This window comes from Tamandua tetradactyla, chromosome 1 (assembly GCF_023851605.1).
Source record: "Tamandua tetradactyla isolate mTamTet1 chromosome 1, mTamTet1.pri, whole genome shotgun sequence".
NCBI lineage: Eukaryota > Metazoa > Chordata > Mammalia > Pilosa > Myrmecophagidae > Tamandua > Tamandua tetradactyla.
The window spans coordinates 38,306,060-38,317,666 of NC_135327.1; the positions used below are offsets into that span (position 1 = coordinate 38,306,060).

The 11,607-nt window shown below is 53.3% G+C and overlaps 1 protein-coding gene across 1 annotated transcript; it reads right to left on the reverse strand.

The window, feature by feature from the left end:
- Positions 1 to 1,999: 1,999 nt before the first annotated feature.
- On the reverse strand, positions 2,000 to 10,863 carry PAX1 (paired box 1). The gene is made up of 5 exons (XM_077160765.1): positions 10,590 to 10,863; positions 9,521 to 10,150; positions 7,795 to 7,937; positions 6,936 to 7,158; positions 2,000 to 2,091 (listed from the first exon to the last, which is right to left on the reverse strand). The coding sequence occupies exons 1-5, from the start codon at positions 10,861 to 10,863 to the stop codon at positions 2,000 to 2,002; spliced, it is 1,362 nt and encodes a 453-aa protein (XP_077016880.1).
- Between the last annotated feature and the right edge of the window lie 744 nt (positions 10,864 to 11,607).

The window sequence follows — 11,607 nt, forward strand, 5'->3', positions numbered from 1 at the left end:
ATTCAAACAATGAAAAATATAGATTCAAAAATCTCTTCTTCCAGTTTTTAAATTAATGATTCTAGAAAGCAAAACACTAAAAGGAAACACAGAACAATTAGCAAGAGGCCCCTTAGATTTGGTGGCCTGGATCATTTTTCTTGAACTTTTAGAATGTTAGATATGTTCTGGAAAACTCAATTCTTGCTCACTGCCTTTTGTCTACTTTATTCCCCTAAGAGCTAACATTATTTTGGGTGATTTCTGCATATTGCCTCTCTACCTCAGTTCTCCACGACTGGCCTGGCGTTTCCTGGGACAAGGCGTTTCCTGAAAATGGCAAGGGGAGGGGGGTGGTCAGAGGGTGGGACAATAGCAATAAAATCTGCTCCTTGGCCAGGAGCATTGGCAAATAACCCTTCTGTTTTGCTTTCTCTTCCATCTCTTTCCCAACCTGGGCTGCAGGTGAGAACAACGAAACCAATAAAACAATTTCCTCTTCATAATGTGCCTCCTGCAAACTCAAAGGGACGGTGAAGTTCAGCCAAACTCAAAGGATGGTGAAGTTCAGTCTAAGACATTGCAGACAGACACACAGACATCCACTTACTCACCTTTATGAAGTGCACTTAAGACACTTTCCTTTATTCAAAGGCAGCCACGTATTGCAAATGGCATCAGACTCTCACCGGTGACATTTTTATGACTAGAACGCCGCAGTTTCACTTCCTGGATCCTGCAGCCCATGAGCCTCAACTTGGACACAGTGAGCAGCTCTCATGTATGGCTCTAAAACACATTTTCTGGGTTTTTCTGACCCATGCCCCTTGCACACCAGAAACCAGAATGCACCTCTGTACCCTAAAGCAGTCTGTAGTTTAAACAAATGGGCCGACCCCAAAACGGTGTCACTGCCTTGTTTTCCAGTCGTCAGAATCACAGTGCTGGGAGCTCAGGGGCAGGGGAACACATCTGGCCCATGCAGTTTTCTAACCACAGAAAACACCAACCGCCCCCCTGTCTCCTGCTCCTACCCCAATTTTCTTTTATGTGACATCATCTCTGCAGAAACAAAGAGAAGCCCGCCACTGGGTGCTGAGAAAAATGCAAATTTCAGGGGTGGGGGAGGACAGTTCATTGGGGTTTTGTTCTGGTTCCTCATAAAAATATCAGAGGCTATGGCTTCCCTGTGCGCTTCCTAGGGGTGAGGCTGGGAAAGTGAGGGCTGCAGAGTCCCAGCAGACGGAAGGGTGGATTGTCCTGGAGATGGAGGGGGGCAAAAGGACAGGGTGGGGGGGGTGCGGGTAGGATAGAGGGTTAGGGAAGCTGTACAAATGAAGAGAAATGGAGTCCTTGACCATAAAAGGAGTGAAAGCGATGGAGGATGGGACAGAGGGAAGGGAACACGAGAAGACAGAGAGGAGGAGGGGAGGAGAGATAGAGGAGAGAAAATAGAGATGGCAAAGGGAAGAGAGGAAAGAAAGAGGGTAGGAGGGAGAGTGGGAGGAAAGAAAGAAGGAAGGTGCTGGAAAAGAGAGATGAGGTGGAAGGAGAGAGAGAGAGAGAGACAGAGAGAGAGAGAGAGAGACAGAGAGACAGAGAGACAGAGAGACAGAGAGACAGAGAGAGAGAGAGAGAGAGAGAGAGAGAGAGAGAGAGAGAGAGAGAGAGAGAGAGAGAGAGGGAACCCTGGGAGGAGAGAGAAGAAATGTGAAGCTGGCAGTAGCCCGAGGAGGCCACATGGGAGAAAGGATCCTGACAAGGGTGCCACAGTCTAAAGCCAAAGTTCAGAAAATGTCTACAACACCGGGCCCATGAAGGAGCGCGGTGGGAGGAGTCCAGGAGCGCACGGCCTGGGGGCTGAGGGCGCAGTGGCCGGGCGGGCATGGACACGCGGTGGCCTCCGTGGCCGCTCCGGCTTCTCCTCCGTGTCCAATCCGCTCCCGCCCGCGCCCCGGGGCCGCAAGCGCCAAGGCTGCTTGTGGGTCCTCGCGCCGGTCCTTCCGGGCTCCGGTCGGGGCTAGGAGGTCGAGGCCGGGATGGGCACGCCGTGCAAGCCACTGAGGACGTCCGAGGCCTTGCGCCCGGGGCTGGGCGGCTTCCGGTCGGCCCCTGCGGGAGAAAACACAGCAGGTGTCGGGGCGAGATCCCCGGGCACCGCAGACCCCGCACACGAGACGGCCGCGGGAGCATCTGGGGGTGACCGCCAGGCGCGCGCGCTCTGCACGGCAGAGGGTTAGGGGCAGAAAGCAGGGTAGCCGCGCTCTCCAGGGGTCCCTGAGCTCTTCAAGGCCGCCACGCGCCCGTTTGCGCCCACCTGTCTCCTCCCTTTCACTCCTCCCTTGTCAATTGGCTGTCCTCCCAAAGCCGTTTCGCAAACGCTCCCTGACCGCTTACTGCGGGAAATCCCCTCTGCCCCTACTCCCGCCCTGTCCCCCACGAAATAGAAGGCGCTGCGGGCCTTTGCACCCGGAGGTGGTGCTGGGATCCGATTGAAACTTCAGGGGAATAGGGCCGCTCAATGCCGCTTCCGGCCTGTGGACACAGGTTGCTCTGGACACTCGTGGTGACCAGGGGGAACCCATGCAGAAAATGGGTCACAGAAGATTCCCCTTGGGAAGGGCCCGCTGAGACCTCGATTGCCCCCACAGAGGAGGTGATCGCGCTCTGAGTGGGCCGCCGCGGTCCTTACGCCAGCGCGGCGGGAGGATCCAGATATGCTCCCCAGCTGCGGCCACGAGTATGTCCGCGAGCCTCTGGGCCTCTGAGCCTCCGGATTATGTGACAGAGGATTTTGCCAGACCTGGCGGCATTCCGCTCTTACTCTATTATTTAGGGTTTGGGGAAGGAGCCCGGGCTTTGCTGCTGAAAGGCAGAAAGTGACGCCAAGCTTGTGCAACCTCTGCTTTTGCTTTCCCATCCCTGCGGCTCCAGCATCTCCATCAGTAGGCAGAAGATTGTTTAAACCTAAAGAGGCCCAGTTCCAATTTTCTTTTTTTTATCCCAAGCTGAAAGCACCTCGATTTGAGATGAAGGAGAACTCTGGACTTTTTTTTTCCTGGTGCTTCCTGCCACCAATTGCAGCCCAAGCCCCAGTTCCAACCCCAAGTACAACTTACTATGTTTGTTCAGCCAGGCCCCCTACACCTGTATGCAAGGGGTCTCTCTCACACACACAAATAGAGAGAGAGAATGAAAAAGAGGTTCTGAGTGGGTAAAGAATTTTCCAGAACAAAGCGGCCCCTCAGCTTTTCCGCCTTTCAGCTCTTTCCAAAATACATTTGTGGCCCCCAGCCAGAGACATTTTCAGACCTTTTTTACCCAGCCCTACACATACATCAAGATAAGAACCTGTTTAGAAAACATCTGAGGAGGAGGTTTCAAGCAAAAAAAAAAAAAATGAACCCATGTAAAATAAACAACCTGGAGCTCGAGAACCAGACAAATTCCACCCCATCCCACAGGAGTGAATCTTGCCGTGTTTTTAGCTTCTGCCCCATTGCAACGTGGGTGGGTAAGTCAGGCTGGGCCCTGGGAAGTCTAGGCTTTTGCTAAGCCTAAACATGGGGTGGGGGTGGGGGTGGGGGGGCAGGAATGGAAGAAAGGCCTTTTTAAAATACTGGGACATAATTTACCTGTGTAAATTATGGAGGGGTTGCAGGGGAGAGATGCCGGGCTAAGAAAGGTCTCTCAGAGCTGGGGTCAAACGAGGCTGCTCAACCCGCCTGTGTGCTCCCTGGCAAAATTCACTTTTAGAATCCTCCAAGAACTAATCCGGAAGCAAAGAAAACTAGACGGAGCTGCCAGAGTCTTCTTTAACAAATATATACAACCCATCTTTGTGCACATGCAATATCTTATAGATTTGATTTCCAAATCTTTAGTCTTTCCAAAGCCCTACCTGGCAGGACTTCAGTGGGCTTTGATGGTTTCTAAAAACACATTTGTAATAACAGTTGTCTTAAGGGCATCCAGCTGGGGTCTGTCACCTGCCTGGGGACGTGGGTAACTGGTAATGCTTTGGCTATGGAAAGATCTTTGGATGGATATGGAGAGTCCTAGAATGTCAGTCCCTCAACATGTAGATCAAGTGGAACTTTCTCATTTTCTCAGTTCCAAAAATTGAAGTTTTCTTTTACCGGATGGCATATGTAAATCTTACTCTATTGCCTACATAATAAGGAACTCCGGCTTAGTACCCTTTACCGAGATAAAGCCATTAAATTGTAACGCAAATTTGGCATTTGTTCACACTTCCCTTGGGATAATGGGTAAGATGCTCATTTGCCCATGGTTTGGAGGACACCTGGACACACAAAACACGTGTATATATATAATGCATTTGTTGTGTGTGTATACATATATGCACTAAATGATTGAAAGTATTAGCTCTTTATTGAGCATTCATTATATTACTAAATGGCTTTTCTGTAAAGAAATGCTACAAATCTTTTAAATGCTATTTCTATTATTCTCATAAATTGAGCAATAAATAAGAATAAATTATCTGATGGGTTCTGTTTCTTTAACAATGAAACAGTGATTTAGAGAGTGAAAAGTGGAGATTCTAACCATTTTGTTTTGATGTTTCAAAAGGGCGGTGCATCTTTGAAATACGCTTTTCTGCCATCAAGGAGAGAAGTAAGAAATCCATAACCCAACTTAGGTATGTAATTCTTATGTTGGGGAAAATATAGATAATGAATGATAATTTTTATGTTCCTGTTCAAATGCAAACACTTGCATGTCAGCTTAAGAAATCATTTTAGTGATGGGCCTGACTTGTTTGATGATCCTTTTCCTTGCACCTTTAAAGAACTGTTCCTATCTGGAAACTGTTCATTTAGTGAGAAGTGTAGCTAACTATTCCTGCAGGTTTTGAAAATGGGCAGAATGGTTCATATAAGGAGACGAAGCAATGGTAAAATGTTCAAATCCCCCAGAACCATTAAATGTTGTGTTTCTTCAGAAAAGTATCTTCTAAAGAAAATCAACCACCACTGACTAACTGCAGAACTCCTCCCCCAAATTAACTAGAAATTAGTATCTAATTTGAAGTGTATGTTTTACCTTTAGATTGCTATCTGCACGTCATAATTTGTTTCTAATGTAGAGCTTTAAATGCCCCCAGGACCTTCTAACTGTATCCCTCTGAAGGCCGCATGTTCCTTTTCTAAGTCTTCCTCCTTCTTTGGATCAACCCCAGGGAAAATAATTTCTATTTGCAGGTATACTTTTCTCATTCGATTGAACCTGCTTAGTTAAGTGATTGTTTGCCCAGTGCAATGAGGTAAATTCCATTTCGATTTCGAACTCAACTGATAATCCATTTTGTTGAGAAAAGAGATAAATTAGAGGCCAAGGACAGGAAACTAACTGAGCTAAGCACACTCCCTGGGACCTCCCACCACCACTGCCACCCACCAGCACCCACCACCACCAGCACCTGTCCTTAAATTTACAGCTTAAAGTAGTTCTCATTTTCAGTTTTTTTTTTTATTCCCTTTACTTGGATTTCCCCATAATTGAACAAGTGATATTATTCTACTATTTAAATTAAATTTAAAGCTCAAAGAAATTTCAATTCTCAATGTTTGTCAATTTCTTTACTTGGATTTGCCTGTAATTAGGCAAGTGAGACTTATCCTAATATCACAGAATATCTTGGCCCTGAGGAAGGTGGAAATAGAAAAAAAAAATCTTTGTCCTCCAGCAGCACAAAGATGGAGGTAGGTGACAGGACTGTCGTCAGTTCTCACCGAGACAGCTCGCAAATAGCACTTTCTGTCGGGGCTTCACCAAGACACCCGCCCCTCTTCCTGTGTCCCATCCACCCCATGGCCACCTGTTGACCACCTGCCAGGCCAGATGGGAGCCAGGGGATGGATCGGTAAAGATCTTTCTGTAATCTGGGAATCCCCTCAGCCCCATGCTGCCTCTAAATCTGTGCCCCACTTCCCACTTTGCCGGTGCCGGAACCTCTGGGCTGATCCTTCCTTTACCAGGGCACTGACATTGCAGACTCCTGGCCTGTCAATGCCTCCACAGAGGAGGAAAATGAGGAAGAGTGAGCTTTTCTCAAGTTAAAGAAAAAAACAGGGGCCAGAGGTCAGTGTCAGAAGATGCCCCTGTCACAGCTGGCCTTCAATTAAATACCTCCTCTCTGTTAGGTGGCTTGTCTGGTGTGTATTTGTGGAAGAGTAGAGAGAAGAAAGAGGCAAAGATGGCAAAACTCCGAGCCATATTTCCCATGACAGAAAGAAGGATGGACCCTGAACCACACAGAGTTCAAAGAGCCTGGACTGAAGGATGCCTGATTGAAATGTTCTCCACTTTTCCACAGGATGCAGTTTTTAAACAACAAATCCAAGGGGAGACCCGGGCCTGCCAAAGGGAACCTGGAAGAAACAGATGGGTATTGCCCTGGGCAGGGTCCAGGTGTGGAGGTCTGGGTGTCTCAGGCACCCTGACAGGCCCACCACAGAAGGCAAAGCTCCACGGCTACAGAAAGATGGGCCTGGAGTGCTTCTCGATTCTTCTATGGTTGGAGAAATTGAGGCCCAGACAGAAGCAATGATTTGGTCAAGAACCAGGCTAAAACCTAGGACATCTGACAAAGTTATTTGTCAGTCTGACACTCTGTCCCTTCTCTCTCTCCAAGTCAGGGGACTGGCTCAATCTCAGTGTACCCATACACCTGTTAGAAATTAACCTGCCCCAGGAAGCTAACAGCATAATTTTCAACCTGGAGGAAGGGATTTACTCCAAGTACAACCCCCAGTTAGGTCATGTCTCTGTCTCTCTCTCTCTCTCTCTCTCTATCTATCTATCTATCTATCTCTATCTCCCACCCCCACCCCCACCCCCCGTAATCACTTCTTTCCCGTGCTTTCACCTCCTGCCCTATCCTTCTTCTAACCCTCCTGGCATCCACGCAACCGGCTGCGCCCCCTCACCTTCTCGGCTGGGATGCTTGAAAGTCATTGCTGCTGCGAGCTCCCCGCCATGCACCGCCACGCCGACCCCAGGGGCTGCCAATGGGGGACCCTGCGCCGGCGGCCACGGCGGACCCGAAGCCAGGTAGCCGCCGCCGGGGCCACTGTACACGCCGTGCTGGTTGGAGGCCGGGTAGGCGCAAGCCGGGAGGAAGCCACCCACCGCCGAGAGGCTGGAGGCCGGCTAAGAGGAGATACAGGGGGAAGGAGGACAATTAACAATCAGTCGCGAGCAATCCCGCCGACTCCGCGCCCCTTCTCCCCCATTCCCCACCCCTCCCCACCCCTCCCCATTCCCCACCCCCCACTCCCCACCCCACCCCACCCCACTCCCGCCGGGTCCCCGTAATCTCCACCACACGAACTACTTCCTAACTTCCCGCTCGCAGTCCTCGTCGATTATCCCCGCTGGGAGACCTGGCCTCTACTCTTACTAATAGGGACTCTTGGGCAAAGTGATTTTTAAAACTCCAACCAGACTATTCGAGATACTAATAAAAAGTGAAGGGTGACATGGAATTCATCTCCCCGCATTTGGAGAAAGCGGGGTCCCAGACCCATCTCTGGTTCGAGATTCAGATTTTTTGGCAAGATATCTTGGCAGAAGGTGAACCAATCCCCCTGGAAACTCAGCTTTCCTTAAACCGGTGCTCTGGAAAAAAAGGAAAGAAATACGTGGCGCGCAGACACTCCCCAGTCCTTCTCGCCTGGGGGAATTTCTCTCTCTCCCTCTCCCTCCCTGCCTCTGTCTATCTCTTCCTCTCCTCCTTCCATCCCTTTGGCGCCCTTAATTAAAGGCACCTCCCTGCTGCTCAGTTACCTGAGGGTATTTAATATCCGCCTCCAAGGCAGGTTTCTCCAGCCCATTTACCGCTTGGGTGGCCGGGAAAGCCGTGCGATTCACGCTGGCCCAGTCTTCCATCTTAGGGGAGTAGGCCGCGCCTTCGCTCCCCGCCAGGGCCCCTGCAGGGGGCACAGGACTTATTAGAAGGGGCAACTGACCCTGCGCTGGGTCCCCTGCTTGGCGCACACACCCACTCGTTCATACACGTGCTTACGATCGCCCAGTTTACAAGCCAAGGCCTGAATGAGGGGGCCCCCCCATCCACACCCAGCCCTAGACCAAGAGCCAGCAGAGGCTGATGGGCAGCAGGGGCCCAGGTTTCGCTTTTACTCCTAAGGGGCAGAGAGAAGGAAAGCGGGCTGGCCTGCTCCTTCCCTTTGACCCGCTTCTCCCGAAAACTGGGGACCTGTGGGGCAGAGGCTGGGCACACGAACCAAGCCTCCTGCTGTTCAGGGTGGCACCAGGAAAAGGGTGCTGGGCTCCAGTTCTCAACTCAATGCAGCCTCAAGAGAATGACACCGGTTTCACAAAGTCTCAACATGCAACCAGAGATCTGGGAGACGCTTCTGCTCAGAGCTCCCTCCGAAAACATCCCTGGCCTCACAAAGGGGTCGGAACCCCGCAACCCGCAGGCTTTCTGGAGCGCACGTGTGTGCACGAGGAGCTGAGCTAAGACTCCAAATCTGATCACAAGCCTGGCGAGGCCATTTCCCAGCCAGCTGCCCCCCACCCCGGGCTGCTCCGAGGGAAGCTTTGGCCCCAGAGGGCAGCCCAAGCTGGGTTCGAACAGCGAGGACAGACACTGTTTCCACGGCCTCAGAGGCGCTTCGCTGTAACTAAGCCTTCGTAGTCTCTTTCTGACCATCCCTTCTCTCCTAGGCTATGGTGAGCTTTGCCTCTTACTCTCCTGAATCTGCTCACTGAAGAGCGCTCCATCCCGCTCCCTATCCCGCCAGTTTCTTGGGACTTGGCAAGTGCCAACCCAGTTCGACCTGTAGGCGTCCTTTCTAAGCCACACCAAGATAGCCTCCAAAACTTCCCCTCCCTCCTGCCTACCCACCGCCACCGCCGAGAGAGGATCAGAAGTTTAATGAGTTCTGATTGCAGGCAAAGGACAAATCCTTGTGAATTTTCACCCTGGAGGAGCCGCCACCCAGGATCCCCGCTCCTGCAAGGTAGCTAGGCCCGTTGGAGCACCGGCCGCTCCCGCTAAATGAGACCGGCCACACGGCCCCCTTCCCTTTTATCAAAAAGACTGGAAAGGACGGAACCCGTCAAGAAATGGTGAGGATCCTCAAAGTTAAAGAAAGGGTCACATTAAAAGAAAGAAATAAATAAAGAAAAAAGGGTCACAGAGTTGTCTAGGCGGCTTGTCTGGCTTAGATTTGGTGATAGGGGTTTGCATGCTTTTTGCAAGAATGTTAAAAAAAAAAAAAAAAAGCGCAGTTTCAGGCCTCTGAATTTGTGGTCGGCGATTGCTCTTCCATTTGGGAAATATGTTCCATATTTGTCATAAGAAGTTCAAGATGTCCGAGGGCTCCCACAGAAGGCCGGCGTACCCCGGGCTTCCCGGGCCAGTCCCTAGCCCCTCCGGAGCCAGAACCGATCTGGGGAGAAGAGCGAGTGTGACCCCCTCCACCCGCACACCCGCCGGCGGGCTCTTTCCCTTCCTGGAAGGCCACAGAAGGCCGCTACGACTGACCTGTTTGCTCCATAAACGTCCGGATGCCGAGGATGTTGCTGACCGAGTGAGCCGAGGGCCAAGAGCGGTGGATGCTGACGTGGCCCGCCGAGCCCGGGACCCCAGGGTGGCTGCCCATCTTGGCGCCCGTGGGCGACACGGGGCTAGGGTAGGGGTATTGGTAGATGTGGTTGTAGGGCAGCGCTGGCTGCGGCGGTGGCTGCTTGCTCGCCTCGTAAGGCCCAGCCTGCGCCAGACTTCCGATCTTGTTGCGCAGGATGCGGCTGATGGAGCTCACCGAGGGCACGTTGTACTTGTCGCAGACGCCGTCGGCCAGCAGCCGATCGCGGATCTCCCAGGCAAAGATGCCGGGGTCGCCTTGTTTGTAGTCCCGGATATGCTTAACTACGTTGGGGGTGGTGACGCGGGGTTTGCTGCCCCCGATCGCCCCGGGCAGAATGGAGCCCGTCTCATTGTAGCGCGCCAGGATCTTGCTCACGCAGCCGTGGGATACGCGGAGCTGCCGGCTGATGTCACAGGGTCGGATCCCTAACTGCGCCAGCTCCACGATGCGCAAGCGGATGGCGTTGGGGAGAGGGCGGCCGTTGACAAACACGCCGCCCAGCTGGTTCACCTCGCCGTACGTCTGCTCTGCGGACGCGCCAGGCAAGAGTGAGCGGGCGGGGGAGAAAACACCAGCGGGTTAGCCAAGGGTGGCAGGGCGGGGAGAGAGGTCGTACCCAGGAGTGCGTCCGAAAGGAGCTCGCGGATCCCCAGATGGCTCGGAGTCAGAGGGAAAAGGCCTGGGTCGGATACCGGGAGTGGGCGCGGCCGGAGAGACTCAGGAGAGGAGCACCGCTTGCTCACAGTTCTCCTCGCCCTTTCGCGTCTTTTGACTCAGTTATTTGGGACACCCCATCCCCGGGCGCACCGAACTGTTCCGCGAAGGCGGGGGGCGTGCGGAGAACGCGGTTTGCCCAGGGCCCCAGGACTGAATAGTGCAGAGAAAGCAGGCGAGAGGGAAGGGAGGTGCCGGGACAGGATCCACCTCATCCCCCCGCCCTTGCCCTGACCGCCGCCTGCCCCTTACCCATGGCGCGCGGGCCAGCCAGCTGCCTGGCGCCGGGGCAGCCGGGGATGGGCCCGGCGCAGTCCGGGAGAGCTCGGACGCCGCCGCCGCGGGAGAGGCATAGAGGGAGGGCGCGCGCGAGCTGGGAGCCGCGGCGGCTGGGCCGCGGGCTGGAGACGCGCCGGGTGCCGCGGCCGAGAGCGCTATTGCCGGCCGGCGGGTCCACCGCCGCCGCCGCCGCCCGCTCCCAGGACACTCTCCACGCCCGCGACCCCAGGCCCAGGGTGAACTTCATCCGATTAGAAGAAATTCGTCTGACCGGGAGGCTGCAGCTGGCGGAGATCAATTTGACGTGTCCTCCACGTCAATCTCGGCAGTCACGCCGAAGACGAGCTAGTTGGCAGCTCATTGGTTCCCGTCACTGCGCCCCGCGTCCCCCGCCCCGTTCTGAAACTCTACCCCCTCCTCCCGCCTTCCCACCTCGGCTTTCATTCACCCCCCCTCCGGAGCCTTCCCCCCAACCCCAAACACACAGACACCCTTCCAAACCCCGACTGTTCTGGGATCATCCATTCGCTCCGCGTCCCTCGCAGCCCCTTCCCTCCCGAAATTTGGGAATGATGGGGAAGACATTTCAAGTTGATTGGTATTATACTAGTGCTAGTATCTGTGCTAGTGCTGGCTTTGGTTTCAGTCTTCTCATCACCTCCACCACCATTACTACCACCAAGGTATCAGAAGATAAAAGTGGTTGCAATTGCAGGGTGGATGGTGCATTTTTGCCTCTACCCGTCCCCTCCCTGGGCAAGGACCCCCAAGAGTGGGGCCAGCACCCAGCTCCTTGCTTCGTGGCTGTGAGCGCCCAGCATGGTATAGGGTGACCCGTGATGAAGTGAAGGCGGATTGCGCTCCCCCCCCCCCCCCAACCTCATGTCCCATTTCTGAATGACTCGGAAACTCTGCTTTCAGGAAAGCTTTACAATGGCTATCCACTTCCTTGGGGCGGTGGGGGTGGTTTCGTGGCCGCGAGGGGCGCACT

Excerpts from the sequence above, each read along its gene's own strand:
- PAX1 (XM_077160765.1), bottom strand. The coding sequence starts at position 10,863 with ATGAAGTTCACCCTGGGCCTGGGGTCGCGGGCGTGGAGAGTGTCCTGG. Across the intron at positions 7,938-9,520 it reads GACGTTTATGGAGCAAACAG|GGGCCCTGGCGGGGAGCGAA; the intron begins GTCAGTCGTAGC and ends TGCCCCCTGCAG. Across the intron at positions 2,092-6,935 it reads CAAGCATCCCAGCCGAGAAG|GGGCCGACCGGAAGCCGCCC; the intron begins GTGAGGGGGCGC and ends TTTCTCCCGCAG.